Source organism: Pseudorca crassidens, chromosome 9 (assembly GCF_039906515.1).
Source record: "Pseudorca crassidens isolate mPseCra1 chromosome 9, mPseCra1.hap1, whole genome shotgun sequence".
NCBI lineage: Eukaryota > Metazoa > Chordata > Mammalia > Artiodactyla > Delphinidae > Pseudorca > Pseudorca crassidens.
The window spans coordinates 55,335,252-55,358,101 of record NC_090304.1 but is presented as its reverse complement, the minus strand read 5'-3'; the positions used below and the strand labels follow the sequence as shown (position 1 = coordinate 55,358,101).

At 36.7% G+C, this 22,850-nt stretch overlaps 1 protein-coding gene across 5 annotated transcripts in view; it reads right to left on the bottom strand.

Moving 5' to 3' along the window:
- ACER3 (alkaline ceramidase 3) overlaps positions 1 to 22,850 on the bottom strand; it is a 221,207-nt gene that overhangs the window by 49,541 nt on the left and 148,816 nt on the right. For all 5 annotated transcript variants that reach the window (XM_067750445.1, XM_067750444.1, XM_067750443.1 and 2 more), the window contains 3 exons: positions 18,519 to 18,571; positions 16,022 to 16,103; positions 8,494 to 8,529 (listed from right to left, as the gene is read on the bottom strand). In XM_067750445.1, coding sequence (XP_067606546.1) covers positions 8,494 to 8,529; positions 16,022 to 16,103; positions 18,519 to 18,571 — 171 coding nt within the window. The remainder of the gene's footprint in view (positions 1 to 8,493; positions 8,530 to 16,021; positions 16,104 to 18,518; positions 18,572 to 22,850) is intronic.

The window sequence follows — 22,850 nt, the reverse complement described above, 5'->3', positions numbered from 1 at the left end:
TAACTAATATCCAGCCTGGGATGATGTAGGCCTGGCTGCGTATGACCTCAAGTCTTCCAGCCTTGAATACAACAGTTAAGATAAATGGGGAATGTTGTGTCTGCTTTTTGGGGCCTGCATTAGAACAGTATAAAAGATGCCTATTATAAAGAATGGTAGGGGAAAAAAAAAAAGAAATAAAAAGGGGCTGTAGCTTCTGCATGTTACAGTGACTTCCACTACACTTAGCTCTCATCCCTGGCAGATGTACAGAACTTATGTGGATGAGAGGGCAAAAGAGGCTGTGTATAAGGATAGCGCTGAATCTCCCGATGAGATGAAAACATTACACTTGCTGTATCCTCGATCTAGTATTCTACAATAAAGCTAAGTAAACACAGTATTAGATGAAAGCCTATTAGAGACTGATTGCCCACCTGAATCAATAATTGCAGCCATGCTGCTATAATCGTGAACAAGAAAGGCACGATCCCTGCCCTCACTGCAATTACAATCTAGTAAAGAGAGGTATAAGTAACCAGGCAGTTAAAATGTAGTATTTTAACTCTGACAGGGACTGAACAGAGTATTTTCTAAGCACATAGGAAGGCCACCTAATCCAAACGTATGCAGATCAGAAAGACTTCCATGGACTAGGGATGTAACGTACAACATGAGAAATATAATTAACACTGCTATACGTTATATATAAAAGTTGGTAAGACAGTAAATCCTAAGAGTTCTTGTCACAAGGAAAAAACATTTTTTTTTTATTTCTTTAATGTTGTATCTATATGAGATGATGGATGTTCACTAAATTTACTGTGGTAATCGTTTCATGTTGTATGTAAGTCAAATCATTATGCTGTACACCTTAAACTTATACAGTGCTGTATGTCAATTATGTCTCAACAAAACTGGAAGAAAAAAAGACTTTTTGGAGGATTTAATGTTTAATTTTATAACTGAAGTATTAATAGGACAAGCATTATTAATAATAACAAACATTAAGAGAAGGTGGAAGACAGTAATGGTCATAGCTTACATCCTGGGGACTAGAAAAAAGTAATGCTGTCTAGAATATATTGTTGGAGAGAAGAGTGGGAAAAATGAAGTCAGAAAGGTAAGCAGAGTTCAAGTCTGGCTTTTCAAGTCATGTTAAGGAGTTGGACTTTATCCTAAGAACAATGCAAAGTGAATGAAAGTTTCAGCAGTAGCTCAAAATGATCACTCATGTATTAGAAAGATGTCCCCGTTATGTTAGGTGGAGAATGAATTAGGAGGAGGCAAGACTGATGGAAAACAGACCACTGACAAAGTATTGCAGTGACCTAGGTGAGACATGGGGCCTGAACTAGGGTAGTGTTACTGGGAAAGGAGAAAAATGGAGAGATTAGGGAAATATTTAGGGCTTAGACTGATAATTAATTTGATATGTGAGTTAGTATAAGTTGGGAAAAATCAATGATAGCCTGGTTTATGACTTAGGCAGTTGGGTGCATAGTGAAATTGTTTGTTGTGTTAAAGAATAATATGAAAAGAAAGACAGGGGATAAAAATGTTGACTTCATTTCTGGATATGTTTCGAGTTTGAGGTGCCAGTTAGATATCCAAGTGGAGATCTCTAGCAGGAGTTGGATATCTGGGTCTAAACCTTAGAAGAAAAAACTGAGCTGAATTAACAGATTTATGACTCATCAGCATAGAGAAGTCAAAAGAAATGGATTGTTCAGGGAGTATGTTAAACATAACAAATGCTGGATAAGAATGTATGCACTGGAAGTGCAATGGGGATTTTTCAAATGAATTTTCTTCTCTTCACAAGCACCTCGACCCTATACATTCTGATTCTCCCCTAGGAATCTGAAGCAGACCCTGCTAGTGGCCTACTCAGTATCTATTCTTGCCTCTGTCTTTATAGAAGACTGATTTTATTAGGCTGGCAATATGTCCAGCTATAAAATCTTGATTTCCCAGGCTTTCTTGAAGCTAGAGGTGTCCACATAACCTTTTTTCTATGCATATTTTAAGATAAGTCATTTTTTAAATAAAAAGATAATAGAATACATACTTTTACACTCCCTGCAATTTTCATCTAAAAATATTTTTACAAGGAATTTTCATATCTTTCCATATTTAATAATTTTTTTGATCTTCAAACTCCAAAGACTATAAAAATATTAGTGTTTTCTCCCTGCTAAACATCATAGAAATATGCTGTGTGTAAACTGAGACCTGGTATTTATCCTTAAGGAGCCTATAGCCTAGGAAAAAAGCATGTTGTGTTTTTGTTTATCAGTAAAAAGAAAAGTATCTTGAGCAAAGTAGAAAAACAATTTTTTGTTCTGTGACTTGGCATTAAGATGCCTGTGTGGAAAGATCTGAAGATAGATGAAACAGAGAGGTAAAGAGGGCAAATTAAGTGGGATGCGGCTGTAGTGTGGGACCTTGGAAACTGTAGATATACAATAATTATTTTGATAATGAGGGAGACTGACTTACAATATTTCTTCAGAGCTAACATTCTCCACTAAGGAATAGACTCGTTCCTTATGGTCTATTCCTTGGATTAAGCCAAAACATGGAGAGGAGTTTCAAATAACTGACCAGTTTATTTTCTAGCAAGTATTGGGTTGGCCAATATGTTCGTACCGGTTTGTTCGTAAGATTTCACAGACAAACCCGAACAAACTTTTTGGCCAATCCAATACTTATTGAACACCGACTGAATGACAGCCATTGGACGAGACATTCATTCATCATTCAAAGATGAAAAGACACTCTATTCCTGACCTCAAAGAGTTCAGTCTAATAAAGGAGAGACACATGTAATCACATATCTAGTACGTGGATCTGGTTTCTAAATTCCATTCTCCACTCAAAGAAACCAAGCCTCCATGGAGATCAGGCCTGGATCAGGGAAAGAACAAGATGAGCCAAGAACATCTTCTTGTGCCAAAAAGTAAGAGATATTCAAAGAACGATGGGAACAGGTCAAAAGGACACAGACACCGGCCTGAAAGTGCTCCACTTGCCAAATCTGAGACAATTTTTACACCAAAATAAACCATGTTAGTAACATCATAACTCACTGAATAAAATAGGAATACAAGAGAGAGTCCATAGAAATAAAAAATAAATTCAAAGTTTAATAATTAAGAGTATTTTCGTAAGTCTCAGAGTACTTTACTACAAAGTTCTTATTAATTATGAAGGGACAGAGAATAACTTTACAATGGAGAAGTCTAATAGACACTATCATAAGTCGTCATGCTCCAACAGGTTGACAGTATACTTTCAAGTGGTTCAGGTGGAAAAGTTCTTTTTATCGTTCTTGCAGCTTTTCTGTAAGTTTGATATTGTTTAAAAATAAAAGACATTTAAAAGATGAAGAAAGAATTCCATACTAACCCGCTAGAATAATTATTAGCTTCACATTGAATGCGCAGAGGGAGCTCAAGTCTTTCACTCTAGGAGAAAGGCACTCAGCTCACCTGTGGTCACGAACAGTTTATTAGGGTGGGAGATCAGGTAGGGATTTGTGGATAAAGCCCCAGTGAGTGGGAACCTATGGTGGTAATAGGTAATGGGATTTCGGCATTTAAAGTTTGTAATGGACTCATTCAATTGCCCAAACATAGTAAAGAGAACCTCTAACAGAAAAAGCCAAGGGCTGCAGTTGGGGGATTCTAGATTTTTCTACCACCTCATTACTGCCTCAGTACATGACTTTGAATAAGTCACTTCATTTATCTTAGCCTTGGACTCCCATTTGTAAAATGAAGGGACTGAACTAGGTGACTATGGTTTCATATTTCTATAATCATAGTCAAAATAGGGATGTAAGAGGCATTTTATTTTGGGAGTTAATATATAAATTTATTCTCATATGATAAGGCTAAAAGGTTGGTGCTTCCTACATACGTAGAGGATAGTTTAAATAGTAATAAGCTAAATGTAGATATTACTTTTTAACTATAAAACAATTTCATAAGTCTCATAAGGCAATGTGGTCTATTGGTAAAAACATAGTTTTTGTAGGTATATTCAGAATTGGTTAAAAATCTTAATTCTGCCCAAACTATACAGCCTTCTAATCCATCCTACATACAACTGCCAGAATTATCTGAAACAGATATTATAATCTTATGCCTCTGTCAATGGCAAAATCATAAGTTTCAAACTCTAGCATGACAGCCAGTGATTCACAGTTTGGTTCCAGCCTTCCTTCTCTTCTCATGTTCTGCAGGATCTCGTATTTAGCACAGGATTTCCCAAACAGTGCCCCAGAATACCACCGTGCTGAGAGATATTAAGAAATATTCAATAAAAAAGGGTTCCATGGTCAAATAAATCCTGCTCAAATGTCATTTCCTATGTGAAGCCTTCCTGAAATCCTTCTATAAAAATTACTTAATCTCTTTTTATTCCCAAAGTACTTCACTTATATTTGACTTCGGGCAGTTTTTTGAATTGATAACTGAATTGAAGTTTACTTAAAGTAAACCACAGCTATACCTAAGTTTTACATATTCAGTCTTCACATTTTTCCAAGTTCATTATTGCACAAAAAATCTAAATAGTATTTTTCATTCTTTTGAAAAACATCTGACAATAAATTAGATTCCAAAGTAATCTGCTATAACGACATATCATATCATAAAAGCAATATGGGCTTTGGGGGAAAAAAAAAGATCTGGTTTCCATTTCCAGTTCTGCCACTAACTAGTTGAGAAACACTGGGCAAATTACTTAACCCCTTCTGACTCTCAGTTACCTTACCTATAAAATGAAGATAATTCCTAAACAGGTTTGTTGATAGTTTGGTAAGATAATGAGTGAGTCAATCTATATAAACTATATGAAAGAATATATAATATTTAGCACATAGTAGATACTAAAAAGCGTCATCTTCTTTTCCAAGTGTGCTTATACAGTAGTTTCCTTCTACCCTAATTTGTAATAAAATGGCACAAATGAAACATAATAGAATTTTAAAAAATCTACTCAAGTTCCTGTTTTTCAAATTGTTTACATAGTGTTCTTTCTTGCAAACCTTGAAGGTCAAATTAGAAGGGGTAGTAATAAAATACTGTTATGTCATGTCTAGAAAGAATCTTTCAGAGACATCTACTTTGGCAAGAAGATTTTAAGCAACAGTACTCTTTGAGACATTAGATGAGATCTCATCTGAGATATTCAACTACTGATTTGTCAATTAGCTACTTTAAGAGGGTTCAATAACTTCTTAAATGTTCTTTTAGTCTATTCTCATGTATGCTTTTCTTTTTGTTTTCTTTCTTGAGATATGCTGGTGTTTCTATTGAATGTGACAGCTATGTGATCTGAGTATTATCCTTTGCAAGGCCATCAAAATGAATAAATGGCATTTGGCTCTCTTTGGGAGATATTTGGATCACCTTGGATTTAATACAGTAAAGTAGAACTGTTATCAGTATATTCTCCCTCAGGGAAGCTAATCTGGTTAGTAAGACAATCATCCTTGTTGTGACAGATACTTTTAATTGTACTATCGCTACTTATCTCTCTAGCTCAACTCAAATATCTCCTTTTAGAAGCTTTCCATGATCATCATAGGCAGAAATTTATGCACATCTTACTAAGTACTTTTAGTATCACACAGTGTTAGTATGTTTATTGCCTTGTGCTTTGCATTACCTTAATTATTTTTATATAATCCTTGTGAAATAGTACCTTTCCTTGTTTTGAATATTTTACAGATGAAGATACTGAAGAATAGGTACAGCAAGAAATTCGTTGGTGGATAACAAAATGGCAAGAAATAGAGATTCTGAACTTCAAGAAATCAAAGTGGTAAGAAATCAAGATTCCAGTCTTAATCAGAGCTCCTTTAGATTAGACCACACTGCTTTTCCTTCCTTTTCCATTATTTTTAAGATCTTGAAAAATATTGTAAATCTTGTCACAAATTTCAAAACAATTTTCTACTTACAAATTCTAAAACAATTTTTCTAAGTTTCTACACATAAAAATATCAAGTTACCTGAAAGAACTGAAAGTAATACTCCAAACTTTGACAATTAGAAGATTCTCAGAAAAAGAAGTTCTCTTTTCTTAAGAATGATACCCAGAAAATAATTAGGGAAAGATTTTTTTTTAAGCCTTAAGTATAAATATCAAAAGAAAGTATCAATTCTAATTACTTTGCAGACCAGCATAGGATTAGATTAGACATTTGAAGCAAAGGTTTCTTTAAATAAAACTTTACAAAGCAGCGAGGAATACTATTGTATCAAACTAGTGGGCTATTTTCCTTAACTTGTTCTTCAGTACTAGAGTAAGTAATAGTTTAGCTACACACACTAGGTGTATTTTGTAATCCTATTTTGAGTCATCTAAACAGACAGACTGTGCCCTTGCCTACATTAGTACTACTTTTACATGTTTATTACAAAACGTATATACTACAAATACGTTTTTACAAGTCAATCTTCCTGACCAGATAGTGAGTTCTCTGAGACCAGCAGCCATGTCTTATGTGCTTTAGTATATTAATATTAGTTAACATTTACTGAGTGTTTTACTATGTGCTAAGGTTTAAATGCATTATTTCATTTAATACTCAGAAAACTACAGGAGATTATTATACCGACTTTAGAGATGTGGTCTATGAGCTCTAAAAGAGCAAGAGACCTCATTATTTCACTCACTTGTACATCTCCTGTGCCTAGTACAGCACTGGGCATACTGAAGGCACTTAAAAAGTGTTTGCTGAATAACAAGGAAACCAAAGCTCAAAGAAGTTAAGTAACTTATCCAGAGTATACTGTGAATAAGCAGAGAGACTAGTTTGAATCCAGGTCTGCCTCACTTTGGATTTTAAAGTCTGTGCTCTACTGCCTCTTTATTTCCAAATTCCAGCTCAGAATTTGGTAATGAGAAAGTACACAGTAAACACCTGATGAATGAATGTCTTACCTTCAGATTGCTTATCTACTTCACCCTAGCATTCCTTTACTTCTTCACTTCCCTATCCTGATTTTTAATCTCTAAGCCTAGGATATAAGCCATAGCTATAAGTTTTCATCCTGCCTACCTTCCTATCATACACAGATATCTAAGTATCTTCCCTATACACAGAGAAGAAAATATTTATTACTGGAAAAACACATGGAAGTTGCAGCATGAAAAGTTATATGAACAGTTTGTTCCTTTTATTACATAAACACAGTGTCAAATAAGTCAAAAACACAAAACAGAAAACTGAATGGTAATAAACTTAGAAAACTTAACTCAAAATTTCCAAATTTTGTTCTTTTGTGGTTATTATTTTTCTTTCTTATAAAGGCAAATAAGAAGTTTATAAAAACTGAAGTATTCTTCACGTAAATAAACTTCATTTTTTACAGTGTCAATAAATATTTCTAATAAAGGGGTAAATATATAATGACATCACTTCAAGCTATAATAAACAGGAAAGTGAGGATGCCCCACCCCCCATAATATCTACGTTAGTACATCTACTTTCAGCTGGCCTGTGGAAAAAAGCAAGGCACAATAACGTGGATTTGGAATTTATTTCTTCAAGAAACAGATTTCAGGTGATATTGTCTAGTTTAAGTTTAAAAGATTATAGGAACATTTACCTTTTTATATAAGCACAAAATATTCTAAAAGTACAAGGCCTCTAATCCTCCTGAAATGTGTGCCTGTTTGCATGCTTATTTAGTTATTTATCCTTTATCTATCTACCTATCATATCTATCATATCTATCTATCTATCTATCTACCCGCTTTGTTAAAAGAAGGATGACAGGGGTCAAACAAATCTAGTTACAGCCCTGGCTCTGTCCCTTAATAACTGTGTAACTCTGGGACAAATTACCTAGTATCTCTGAGCTCATTTCCCTTAAAATATAGACAGTAATTCATATTTTGTAAGACTGCTGGGGAGATTAGGGTCTATGTAGTAATAAGCATAGTGACCAGGCACATCATAGCACTCAATAAATAATAGCTCTCTTTATTTAGGGTCTGATACTTCATTTTACTCTGGCTTCATTCTAGGATGCACTTAAGTTATTAATTCTCATACCAAAGTTTCCTATGTTTGTTTCCCTCAATATAAATAACCGTCCACCTCAAAAAACTACTTAAAATATGTTAGATTGAACATTCCTTGAGTATTTTCCCCTTATCTTTTCTAGAAAATAATGTCATAAAAAAGACTGTTTACATGTGCATGTGTATAATGCTTCCTGGTTTTTTTTCTGCTTATAAGAGCAATGTTGCACCTGCATGACTATCTACCAATAGCCAGTGCGGCCTGGGCATTGACTATTCTTGGTGTATTCCTATTTTGCTTACATGTGCTTCTGTAGGAACTTGTTTGTAATCTCTGTTTTAAACACTGTTCTTTCCTAAAACATCTACCATTTCATTTACAGAAGTTGTATATGCATATAATTTACTAGAAAAGGAAAACACAGGCAGTGTTAAATAATAAAATGTGTAATAATTTTTAAAAATTACCTGATGGAATACAGGCTCCTTTACCTTAAGGTAAACCTGAAAAATATTAAAAGAAATACATGTAAATGAAGTGCATTACAAAGGGGAAAGAAAACCTATTCCTGCTACTCTGGTCTCCTGCTTCCCTAGTCTTGCTTCTTAGATCTGACTCCAGCCATATAAAACCAATCTCAGATTAGGTGGCATGCCACAAAAGGGCTGTTACCTACAGGTGGGTGTGCCCCAGTGCTCATTACATCATGGTAAACTAAATGTTTCAAAGCTGTTGTGGATTACTCTGGCCTCTTGGCCTCTGCATCAGCATCAAGGAGAGGCAGAGATGCGTGGATAACTCATGAGGGCTGAAGAAGTTATGCTGACAATCCCTGCAGCAGATCTATTCTACAGCAGCAAGAATGCTGGACTTACAGACAGGAGCTAAATTTTAAACTGCCACTTACTTGCTACATGCCTGAGCAAGTCACTTAACCAAAAGAATCATTTTTCCTTATCTGGATAATGGGAATAATAGTGGTGAGTAATAATAAGCCAAAATATGTGCAAGTGTTTAGCGCATAATATGTGCTAATAGGTGAAAACATTTAAAACAAATTTCTTGTCCTTTCTTCTGCTTCTGAAAACCTCTAATTTATTCACCTAAATACACGAAAGTTACACAAACCCTAGTTTTAGGCTCCAGTGTCATGTGGGTGATTAAGTTCAATGCCTCTTTACTGCACGCATTTATTGCCCTATAAGAGTACACCTTTAGGGACTTCCCTAGTGGCGCAGTGGTTAAGAATCCACCTGCCAATGCAGTGGACACGGGTTCGAGCCCTGGTCTGGGAAGATCCCACATGCCACGGAGCAACTAAGCCCATGAATCACAACTACTGAGCCTGTGCTCTAGAGCCCGCAAGCCACAACTACTGAAGCCCTCGTGCCTAGAGCCCGAGCTCTGCAACAAGAGAAGCCACGACAACGAGAAGCCTGCGCACCGCAACGAAGAGTAGCCCCAACTAACCACAAATAGACAAAGCCCGTGCATAGCAACGAAGACCCAATACAGGCAAAAATTAAAAAAAACAAATTAAGTAAGATGTGTAGGAACATTTATATAACTCTAAATTCAGTAAGGCAGAATGCTTTTAATCTCTGAAATTTGTTATTTCAAAATACGAATTTTCCTTTACATAATTTCAGATTCTCATTACTAATAAAAGAAATACAGAAGGGCATGCCTCTTAAAAGCATTTTTTAAGGCAAAAGAATTATGGAGTCCTTACTATGTGCCAGGTATTAATTCTTACAACTAATGTGAAATGTATGCTATTATTAATTTTACAGATGAGGAAAACTAAAGCAGAGAGTTACCTCTCTCTTTAGTAAGTTACCCAAAGTCCCACAGTTATTAAGTAACAGTGATGGTCAAAACTCAGATATGACTGACTCCCAAGCCTAAGTTTTCAGCCACATCAGCTCTTAACTTACAAAGGTAAGTTGTCTTGACTCTACCACCAATTCTCCATATACATTTGGTTGGTCAGGAAAGTCACTAAAACTCTCTGGACATTAGTCTCTTCTTTTATATAGTAACAAGACTTCCTTTCACCTCTGAAATTCTAGGACTCTTTCCTGATTAACAAGTATGTATGCAAAGGACTACGCAGGGCAATGCAGAAACATAAGGAAATACAATCTCTTTGCTCTTTCAATCTTTTTCACCTTCTCAACTCACTGAAATCTAGCTTCTGCCTTCATCAATCTGCTGTGGACAGTACCCTCATTAAGGTTACTTGGTCTTTTTTATGGGTCAAACCTCAATTTCATTTTATTCAGCCTCTCAGAGGCAACTGGTACCCTTTCTAGAAACCTCTTTGTACTCTGTGACATCAAGCTCTCCTGGTTTTCCTACACCACTGATTACCTCCTTTGTTGGCTCTATCTCTTTCACTTGACCCTCAAGTGGTCAATGTTCCAAGGTACAGCATGGTGACTATAGTTAATAATACTGGACTGAATACTGGAAATTTACTGAAAGAGTAGATTTCAGGTGCTTTCATCACACAGACAGGAAACAGTAACTATGTGATATGTTAATTAGCTTGACTGTAGTAATATTTTCACTATGTATATGTATATTAAATCATCATGTGGTATACCTTAAATGTATAAATTTAAATTTTTATTTAAAATGTTGATTCTTATTGAATTCCTTAGACATTATAAAATGAGACATTCTCATTTTATCTTTTTAAATTTTATGTTTTTATAAGTAGGTCCCTGTTGGTTACCCACCTTAAATACAGCAGTGTGTACATGTCAATCCCAAACTCCCAATCTATCCCTCCCCCTTAAAAAGAATTTGCATATTGACAGGTTTTAAATGTCAAACAGACAAATCAATTGTAACTTTTAGGGTATAATATCATAAATGCATATTCTTTTGTTTTCACTGAGAATAAAAAGCCCAGTGTAACAAAGGGTTTGTATCTTTTCTTTTTTAACATCTTTATTGCAGTATAATTGCTTTACAATGTTGTTAGTTTCTGCTGTATAACAAAGTGAATCAGCTGTATGAATACATATATCCCCATAGCCCCTCCCTCTTGCGTCTCCCTCCCACCCTACCTATCCCACCGCTCTAGGTGGTCAAAAAGCACTAAGCTGAGCTCCCTGTGCTATGCAGCTGCTTCCCATTAGCTATCTATTTTACATTTGGTATTGTATATTCGTCAGTGCTACTCTCTCACTTTGTCCCAGCTTACCCTTCCCCCTCCCCGTGTTCTCAACTCCATTCTCTACGCCTGCGTCTTTATTTCTGTCCTGCCCCTAGGTTCATAAAAACAATTTTTTTTTTTTTTTTAGATTCCATACGTATGTATTAGCATACGGTATTTGTTTTTCTCTTTCTGACTTACTTCATTCTGTATGACAGACTCTAGGTCCATCCACCTCACTACAAATAACTCAATTTCGTTTCTTTTTATGGCTGAGTAATATTTCATTGTACATATGTGCCACATCTTCTTTATCCATTCATCTGTCAATGGACACTTAGGTTGCTTTCATGTCCTGGCTATTGTAAATAGTGCTGCAATGAACACTGTGATACAAGACTCTTTTTGAATTATGGTTTTCTCAGGGTATATGCCAAGTAGTGGGATTGCCGGGTCATATGATAGTTCTATTTTTTGTTTTTAAAGGAACCTCCATACTGTTCTCCATAGTGGCTGTATCAATTTACATTCCGATCAACAGTGCAAGAGGGTTCCCTTTTCTCCACACCCTCTCCAGCATTTACTGTTTGTAGATTTCCTGATGATGGCCATTCTGACCCATGTGAGGTGATACCTCATTGTGGTTTTGATTTGCATTTCTCTCATGATTAGTGATGTTGAGCATCCTTTCAATCTGTATCTTCTTCGGAGAAATGTCTATTTAGAGCTTCTGCCCATTTTTGGATTGGGTTGTTTTTTTGATATTGAGCTGCATGAGCTGCCTGTATATTTTGGAGATTAATCCTTTGACAGTTGCTTCGTTTGCAAATATTTTCTTCCATTCTGAGGGTTGTCTTTTTGCCTTGTTTATGGTTTCCTTTGCTGTGCAAAAGCTTTTAAGTTTCATGAGGTCCCATTTGTTTATTTTTGTTTTTATTTCCATTTCTCTAGGAGGTGGGTCAAACAGGATCTTGCTGTGATTTATATCAAATACTGTTCTGCCTAGGTTTCCCTCTAAGAGTTTTATAGTGTCTGGCCTTACATTTAGATCTTTAATCCATTTTGAGTTTATTTTTGTGTATGGTGTTAGTGTTCTAATTTCATTCTTTTACGTGTAGCTGTCCAGTTTTCCCAGCACCACTATTGAAGAGGTTTTTTTCCCCTCCACTGTATATTCTTGCCTCCTTTATCAAAGATAAGGTGACCATATGTGTGTGGGCTTATCTCTGGGCTTTCTATCCTGTTCCATTGACCCAGATTTCTGTTTTTGTGCCAGTACCATACTGTCTTGATTACTGTAACTTGGTAGTATAGTCTGAAGTCAGGGAGCCTGATTCCTCCAGCTCTCTTTCTCTTTCTCATGACTGCTTTGGCTATTTGGGGTCTTTTGTGTTCCCAAACAAATTGTGAAATTTTTTGTTCTAGTTCTGTGAAAAATGCCATTGGTAGTTTGATAGGGATTGCATTGAATCTGTAGATTGTTTTGGGTAGTATAATCATTTTCACAATGTTGATTCTTCCAATCCAAGAACATGGTATACCTCTCCATCAGTTTGTATCATCTTTAATTTCTTTCATCAGAGTCTTATAGTTCTCTGCACAGGTCTTTTGTCTCCTTAGGTAGGTTTATTCCTAGGTATTTTAGTCTTTTTGTTGCAATGGTAAACGGGAGTGTTTCCTTAATTTCTCTTTCAAATTTTTCATCATTAGTGAATACGAATTCAAGAGATTTCTGTGCATTAATTTTGTATCCTGCTACTTCAGCAAATTCATTGATTAGCTCTAGTAGTTTGCTGGTAGCATCTTTAGGATTCTCTATGTATAGTATCATGTCATCTGCAAACAGTGACAGCTTTTCTTCTTCTTTTCCGATTTGGATTCCCTTTATTTCTTTTTTTTCTCTGATTGCTGTGGCTAACACTTTCAAAATTATGTTGAATAACAGTCGTGAGAGTGGGCAACCTTGTCTTGTTCCTGATCTTAGAGGAAGCGGTTTCAGTTTTCACCACTGAGAATGATGTTGGCTGTGGGTCTGTCATATATGGCCTTTATTATGTGGAGGTACGTTCCCTCTATGTCTACTTTCTGGAGAGTTTTCATCATAAATGTGTGCTGAATTTTGTTGAAAGCTTTTTCTGCATCTATTCAGATGATCATATGGTTTTTATTCTTCAATTTGTTAATATGGTATGTCATATTGATTGATTTGCATATATTTAAGAATTCTAGCATTCCTGGGATAAACCCCACTTGATCATGGTGTAGGATCCTTTTAATGTGCTGTTGGATTCTGTTTGCTAGTATTTTGTTTAGGATTTTTGCATCTATGTTCATCAGTGATATTGGCCTCTAGTTTTTTTTGTGACATCTTTGTCTCATTTTGGTTTCAGGGTGATGGTGGCCTTGTAGAATGAGTTTGGGAGTATTCCTCCCTCTGCTATACTTTGGAAGAGTTTGAGAAGGATAGGTGTTAGCTCTTCTCTACATGTTTGATAGAACTTTTCTGTGAAGTCATCTGCTCCTGGGCTTTTGTTTGTTGGAAGATTTTTAATCACAGTTTCAATTTCACTGCTTGTGATTGGTCGGTTTATATTTTCTATTTCATCCTGGTTCAGTCTCAGAAGGTTGTGCTTTTCTAAGAATTTGTCCGTTTCTTCCAGGTTGTCCATTTTATTGGCATATAGTCGCTTGTAGTAATCTCTCATGTACTTCTGCAGTGTCAGTTGTTACTTCTTTTTCTTCTAATTCTGTTGATTTGAGTCTTCTCCATTTTTCTCTTGATGAGTCTGGCTAATGGTTTATCAATTTTGTTCATCTTCTCAAAGAATCAGCTTTTATAGTTTTATTCATCTTTGCTACTGTGTTCATTTTTTTTCATTTATTTCTGTTCTGATCATTATGATTTCTTTCCTTCTGCTAACTTTGGAGTTTTTTGGTTTTTTTTTTTCTTTTTTGCGGTACGCGGGCCTCTCACTGCCGTGGGCTCTCCCGTCGCGGAGCGCAGGCTCCGGACACGCAGGCTCAGCGGCCATGGCTCACGGGCCCAGCCACTCCGTGGCATGTGGGATCTTCCTGGACTGGGGCATGAACCCGTGTCCCCTGTATCGGCAGGCGGACTCTCAACCACTGCGCCACCAGGGAAGCCCTGTCGATGTATTTTTGATGTATTTGTGGGGAGGAATGTGATCTCCACATCTTACTCCTCCGCCATCTTGAAGGTCCCCCGCAAGGGTTGTATCTTTGGTCATCATAATGGTCTATGCTATCTCTGTGCCAGTTCATCTATTCCCACATTTCTAGTACTACCTATAACCTGACAACTACCAAATCCACATCTTTAGCCCAACCTACTTGTTAAGCCTCAGATAACATTAATGTCAGGCACCTCAACCTCAGCACATTCCAAAGTGAACTTATCTACCCCTACCCCGTGACACAAACCTACTCATTATCTTTCCTGCAAAATCTGCTCCTGTTCCAAGTTGCCTGTCTTGGTTAAGGACTTACTACGTACTCTGAGGACCAGGCTATAAACTGAGGAATCATTGTAGACAATTCCTTCTTTTTACTCCATTTCTACCCCTTTCTACTTACTGGGTCACAAGTACCATGGATTACTTATGACAGTTATTTTACTTCAGTCTGAGTCTCATATCTTGCCTAAGCAAATGCAAAAATCCCTAGGTCTAGGCTCATACTCCTCTAACCCATCATCCATAATCATGTCTTTCTAAAACATGTATCTATAGATGTTTTCCCTCTACTTTAAACCAATTAATGGCTCCATGTTACCTTGAGGATAAAAATCCAAATTTAAACATGGTATATAAGAGTCTTCATAATCTGATATTTGTCTGATTCACTACACTTGTTCACTCCTCACCACTTAACTTTGATCCAGTCATATTAAATCTCTCCCAATTCCACTGGCAGTGATGATTTAATGAGAAAATAAATGTAAAGTACTCAGTAGAGTATCTGGCACATACTAAGCACTTAAAAACGACAGTTCACTATGTGTTCCAAGATTCTAGGCCTGTGGACAACATAATGGTCTATTTAGAAGTGCTTCATAACACTCTTACCCAGGGGCCTGGTGAACTCCTAATCAATTAAAACCCAGCTCAAGTACACCTCTCTGCAGCTTTCTTTGACCCACTCAAGCAATTCATTAATCCTCATTTATCTCGTCATCATATAACTGTTTTTTACCTGTATGACTGCAATTATCATCTTTCGATCCAATTCTTTGTTTACATGTTTAAGTTCCCCACTAGAATGCGGTCCTCAAGCATAGTGACTGCTTCTTAGTCATCTTTGTATTTTCTACTGCCTGATATGGTAGATTTGTGATAAAAGCTTGTTGAAATTAATATCTCTTAATACAAAATGTAATTCACTTGAGGAAAAAAGCGCTAGGGTAGGATCAGAAGTGATTGGCTATCTCAACTTATTTGGAAAAGGTTAACCATTAAAAGAGTCACACTAGGCCCTACGGAGCAGAGCCAATTTCTTTTTTTAACAAATAGGAGGTAATATGTGAATCCATGAAGAAAAGTTAATTGTTTTCCATTGCTAGTAAATATTTGCCTTTTGACTTTTTCCCCTTCTGTAAAAAAAAAAAAACCAGATATTTAAAGAAGTTGTTTCAACTTTTTGTTGAGAAATAACACCTAAACAGGAAACAAAGGGGCAATATCTATAAGTAAGTTTTGTGTAGAAATATTTCAGTATGAACAACATGAAGCAAACATTAGAAGCAAAATGTACCAAACTCCATAAATGGCTAGTTTACTTGCTTAATCTGTTAGAAATAAAATATGACTTACTGTGGTTACTATTAAACTGAACAGAACTAAAGTAAAAAGCAGATGGTAGTTTACAGAGTTCTTTGTCTTGAAACATTCAAACCTTAAAAAGAAAAAAGAGAGAGAAAGAAACTTGTTTTAGAATATATAACTAGGAAAACAAATAGAACACTGTTTTACCACCTGTATACTTGCCCCTGGGTCTAGTGATGCCTATCATTTCCTCTCAACCACACACTCATCTTAGAGAACCCACACTGCCTACAGCCTCCAAGAGGCTATGGGGACCAGGAGTAGATGCCTGACTTAAACTGGGCCAGTGAGAGGCTCTCTTCTGAAAATTTGGAGTTTGGGAGCCAGAGACTTAATCAAGTGTAGAGAATCAACATAGAAAGCTGTGTGGACACAAGGTCTGATGCTTATATTTGGGCAACTAACTTGAAGTAGATGAGTGAGCAGAGAAGTAATCTGCAGGAAGAGAAAAAGAAAGCAGATACAAAGACTTGAAGCCATGTGGAGAGGAAGGAATAGATAAAACAGGGAGGGAGAGAGAAGTTGCCCTTCCAGTTCTGGTGAGCTGGACTTCCTGCTATGCCATATAACTCCCTCATGTCCTTATAGTAAATAAATCTCTCCTAAATCAACTGGCTTGGGTAGGTTTCCACATCTTGGAACTAATGATCCCTGACTAACGCGCACTGTCACAGAAAATATCACTCTATTACAATTGTCTCTTTGCTTATCTGTCTCCCCAACTAGACTGTGAATTTTCTGTGTGCAGGGATAAAATCTTTTTTTCATATACCTAGTCACTAGGAAAGTCTGACACAGGAAACATTCAGTGAATAAGTAAATATGAACATATATTTGGCTATCAGCTAAGTATCCAACCTTTGAACCTATGTTTTGTATAAGCAGCAGGAGAGTTCTCTCAGTTTACTAATTAACAGGAATTGGACCCAACTCCTATTTCCCTATCTGTAAAGAAAGGTGGCTGGAAAGTAATGGCGATCATATATTGAAAAGAATCAGATAACCATGCATAAAGGATTCAGAGAAGTCTTACTAGCACTAAGACCTTTTTTATCTTTAAATTCTGTGACTTGATGACTTTGTGTGTGTGCATGTTGTGCTTGATGGTTCTACCATATTGCTTCATTTAATGAGACACATAACCAGACTATTTGAGAGGGATGTTTTTGGAACAAAACATTAACTGAGGTAAGAAAGCAGTCATCTTCTGCTTTCTGCTCTCCCTTTCTTGTAGTACTTGTCTGGGTACTTTTTAAGTATCTGCTCTCAGCTTTGTCTCATGTAGGTACAGGTACATCAGGACATTAGCATATCAGTGCTCGCTGTTACTTTATTTTTCTTTTAATAAATATAGTTTTGACAGAAAAGATAGATCAGTAAACAATGTCAAGGAGAGCAAAGACCTTAGCCTCAGTCTTGAGGACAGCTTTCAGAAAATGGTGCATGGGATTTCCTTGTTTTTGATCTTGTTTTCTAAATGCCCAAATCTGCTTGTCCACAGATGCAGACTGTGATAGGCTGATGACTTATTAAGAAGAGTCACCTGAAAATATTTTTCTAGATCGGGGTGGCAAGCTACAGTGCAACAACCAATTTCTCAACCTAAGCCTGTTTTTGTAAATAAAATTTACTGGAAGACAGTCACACCCATTGGTTTACATATTATCTATGGCTGCTTTCACACTACAACAGCAGAGTTGAAGACTTGCAACAGAGACCACAGGCCCAGAGAGTCTAAAATAATTACTGTCTGGCCCTTTACAGAAGAAGTTTCTGATGAGTTCTTTTAAATAATATATTTTTTCAAACTATTTTTATTTTTATGTATCTTTAGAAGATATTCTTGAGCTAGCAATGATGATCCTGTTGAAAAGAATCAGATAACCATCACATAAGAGGTTCAGAGAAGTCTCAAGAATTAACACTAGAAAACAGAAGGTATATTTTAAAAGTTAAGTTTATTAAACTTCTAGTTCAATTTCCAACTGTGACACTTACTAACCGCATGACCTTAAGCAAGTCACCTAAGCATAAGCTCTGCTTATATTCTTAGATAAAATGGGGACAATACCTATTTATCTTGCACAACTGTGAGAATTTAGAGATGATTTCGTGTGCTGCCCAGCACAATTACAGGTACAAAGTAGAGAAATGTTATTATGGCATAATATATAAAATGTTTACCTAAATTTTTATATATTCATAACTCAAGGAAAGGCAAATTGTGTAAGTTAATCTTACTTAATTTAAGTAAGATTCTATCTAAATTGGCTATAAGGTTTTGAGATCAAACAAGTTCATAAACAATATTATTATAACTTCCCAGAAATTATACTCTACATTGAAATCACAAAAGTTGCAATCTTCTACACTGTTACAATCTCCCAGTAATACCACTGGATTAGTTATATTACATAATTCCCTATGAAGCCAGCAAGAATTTAAAAATGTATCAAGCGTATGAATTTTAAACATAAATACTTACATGCAGTATACAAATATACAACAGCTGTAAATCATTGGGAGTTCATCCAATAGCTGTAAGAAACAAAGGTAACAGGACTTGAATATTGTAGAGCTGCAATTATGCGAATCCAAAATAAAACATCAGAATGATTAAGATGGTCACCTCTTATTATCTGATATCTTTTACTAATTCTCATATATTTATCATCATCTAATTTATTCTCAGTGTGTATATTTAGTTTATTGTTTTTGAACAAAGAAGCTTACCCACCCATCTGTCCTAATCTACACACCTAAGTAGGATGCCTGACTCACTGGTCAGCTTGGATCATTCAGTATCATAAACCATTATAACATGCCTCCAGGAAAGAATGATGTCCACCATCTATAGGTAATAGGTCCTATCGGTATTCTTTTGCGTTTTCCCCCATCCTACAGCACCTAAGATAAATAAAATGTTCAGTCATATACATAAAAAGAGATAGAAATTGTTGGGGAAGTCAGTTAATCTAAGTGATGTCTAAGTATGTCTCTGAAAAATAATAATATTATTAGCAATAATAACAGCTATAGCTATTACATATTAAACTACAAGCTGGACACTAAGTGTCCAGCTACATGTTCTGATAGGGTATTTCTAATACTTAAACCAATCCTATAGAATTTATTCACTAGATATGCATTTGATGAATTCTTTAATAATATATCTACTATGTGCCAGGCAACATGTTAGGGGCTGAAGATACGATAAAAACAACACATAATCACTGCCCTCAGGGAATTCACAGTCTAGTGAGGTAGAGGGAATGAAAAACATGTGATTAAATACACAGTAAAGATTCCAAAAAAGGGGGCACAAAGAAGCCAGAAAAGGTGGTGGCAGGAAATGAAATGATGGCAGAGAAAGGCATTCTAGGAAGAAGGAAGAGAATTTATGCAAAGTGATATATTCTAGTAAATTATTGGAATGAAAATGACAGCATTTGTGCAAGGTCTTATGATTAAATGTGTCACATTTATTATTTCATTTAATTTTCACAATTCTAAGGTAGGAAATATTATCTACATTCCAAGATGAGAACACTGAGGCTTACAAGGTTTAAGTAACTTTTTTTTTCCACATCTTTATTGGAGTATAATTGCCTTACAATGTTGTGTTAATTTCTGCTGTACAACAAAGTGAATCAGCTATATGTATACATATATACCCATATTCCCTCCCTCTTGAGCCTCTGAAGATCACATGCTTATATGCAACAGAGCCAGATTTTGAACGGACTCCTCTATATTATGTTGCCTCCAAAACCAATCATTTGAATCACCTTCAAATGTTCAAAAAAACTGGTATAATATCATGACTTACTGCAGGTAAATCTACCACCAGTTTTATGATATACAGAAGATTCCTTTATTTAAAGTTTTGAACCAGGATCTAATGACTTTACACTAAACACCTGGGTCTTTTGTGTTGCCACATAAATTTAAAAATTTTTTGTTCCAGTTCTGTGAAAAATGCCCCTGGTAATTTTTCTTTTTTTTCTTTCTTTTTTTTTTTTTTGCAGTACGCGGGTCTCTCACCGTTGTGGCCCCTCCCGTTGTGGATCACAGGCTCCGGACGCGCAGGCTCAGCGGCCATGGCTCACGGGTCCAGCCGCTCCGCGGCATGTGGGATCCTCCCGGACCGGGGCACGAACCCGCGTCCCCCGCATCGGCAGGCGGACTCCCAACCACTGCGCCACCAGGGAAGCCCGTCACTGGTAATTTGATAGGGATTGCACTGAATCTATAGATTACCTTGGGTAGTACGGTCATTTCTAACAATATTGTTTCTTCCAATCCAAGAACATGGTATATCTTTCCATCTGTTTGTGTCATCGTTAGTTTCTTTCATCAGCATCTTATAGTTTTTGGAGTACAGGTCTTTTGCCTCCTTAGGTAGGTTTATTCCTAGGTATTTTATTCTTTTTGATGAGATGGTAAATGGGATTGCCTCCTTAATTTCTCTTTTTGATACTTCATTGTTAGTGTATAGATGTGCAACAGATTTCTGTATATTTATTTTGTATCCTTCAACTTTACCAAATTCACTGATGAGCTCTAACAGTTTTCTGATGTTGTTTTAGGATTTTCTATGTATAATATATCATGTCAACTGCAAACAGTCAACATGTGATTTTTGAGGGGACACAATTCAGTCCACAGAAGTGTGGCAGTATGTTTCAAAATATAAATTTTATTATTATTCAAGTATGGTGAAGCCAACAGATCAGGAGATGACTGCCACTGAAAAGGAATTCCCTGGCGGTTAGGACTCCATGCTTCCACTACTGGGGGCCCAGGTTCAATCCCTGGTCAGGGAACTAAGATCCCGTAAGCCATGTGGCATGGCCAAAACAAATAAACAAGGAAGTAAACAAAATAGGAGGTAAAAATTAAGGGGGAACTTTATCCGTTAAAAAAAAAAAAAAAGATAGTGTGTTATTCACAGTTCCCAAAAGGAGGGGGCACGCCATGCAATGCAGGACAGCATAGGAAAGCAGCAGGGTCAGTCAGGAGGCAGAAGGAGCAAGAGGAAAAGTGTGGGCAAGACCCTTTATTGCGGTTTCCTTAAGAAAGGCAAGGCAAGGGAGGGTAAGCAGGTTTAGAACTGGCTACTTTGAATAACTTCAGGGGGCCCTGGGGTATAGGAGCTATCTTTAGTTATCTGGTACCTGGCTCTGGGGTGATTAGAGCAGAGGAATACTGCCTCCTGGAGTGTAAGATGTGGTTTAGAGAATGGGCTCTGGATTGGTTAGTTTGCATATGAAAGGCACAGACCAGGTTGAGTTGTTTGCTGTATCTAAGAACTGGCTATCCCTGGGAGGGGCAGTCTCTTACTAATCAACGAGGACCCAGATGCTAGAACATCAAGAATACATAAGGGGTAAAACAGGAATAAAGACACAGACCTACTAGAGAATCGACTTGAGGATATGGGGAGGGGAAGGGTAAGCTGTGACAAAGCGAGAGAGTGGCATGGACATATGTACACTACCAAACTTAAAATAGATAGCTAGTGGGAAGCAACCGCATAGCACAAGGAGATCAGCTCGGTGCTTTGTGACCACCTAGAGGGGTGGGAGAGGAAGGGTGGGAGGGAGGGAGACGCAAGAGGGAAGAGATATGGGAACATATGTATATGTATAACTGATTCACTTTGTTGTAAAGCAGAAACTAACACACCATTGTAAAGCAATTATACTCCAATAAAGATGTAAAAAAAAAAGAATACATAAGATAATATAGTTATTATGAACTGAATGTGCTTGTGTCAGACACAAATTCATATGTTGAAGGTCTAACCCGCAATCTGATGGTATTTGTAGATGGGTCCTTTGGGAGGGATTAGGGTTAGACGAGGTCATGAGGGTAGGGCCCTCACGATGGGATTAATGCCCTTCTAAGAAGAGACACCAGAGAACTTGTGAGAAGGTAGCTGCCTGCAAGCCAGGAAGAGAGCTCTCACCAGACCTGACCATGCTGTTACCCAGATCTCGGACTTCCAGCCACCAAACTATGAAAAAAATAAATATCTACCATTTAAGCCACCTACTCTATGGTATTTTGTTATGGCAGCCCGAGATGACCAATAAAGTAGTAAATATTTGGTACCAGATCAGGTACGTGTGGAGAGTGCTCTGAAGGGAAAAAACACGGATGTGGGATGACTAGCTAGGAGGTTACAGAAGTCAGACTAAGCAAGGTTGCTACTTGGATTAAGGTAACAGAATTGGGAATAGACCTCGGTGAACAGACTTGAGAAATATTTAGGAAGTAAAATAAACAGAGATTTGTGATTGATTTGACATAAAGGTGAGGCAGAACAAACTCTCAAGGATGACTCCCAAGTTTCTTGCCTAAACACTTCAGTTGATGGTAAGCATAGTTTACTGAGATTGTGAAAACAGACAATTACAAGAACAATTTTCAACGTGTTGAGTTTGAGGTACCTGTGAGACAGCCAAGTGGAAATGTCAATCAGACAACTAGAAATACAGATCTGTAGCTGAGAAGAAAGGTCTGGACTCCAGATGTTGGCTGCTTTTCTGTTTATTTGTTTAAAGAAACTAAATTGAATTAAGCAGATGTTAAAATGGCATGGATTTTAAAAGCTGGTTAATATAAATACAAAAGTCTTATTTCAGAACCATAACTAGCAAAATTATGACTGGTAAAAGAACACAGAGTTCTAGAGTGGGGTCGGGTATGTGTTTGAAGATGAGTCTGGAGAGGTAGGCAGAGGCCAGATCACAAAGCCTGTGGTTTAAATTCATGCGCTTGAGCTCTGGAAAGTATTAAAGAGGTTTAAAAA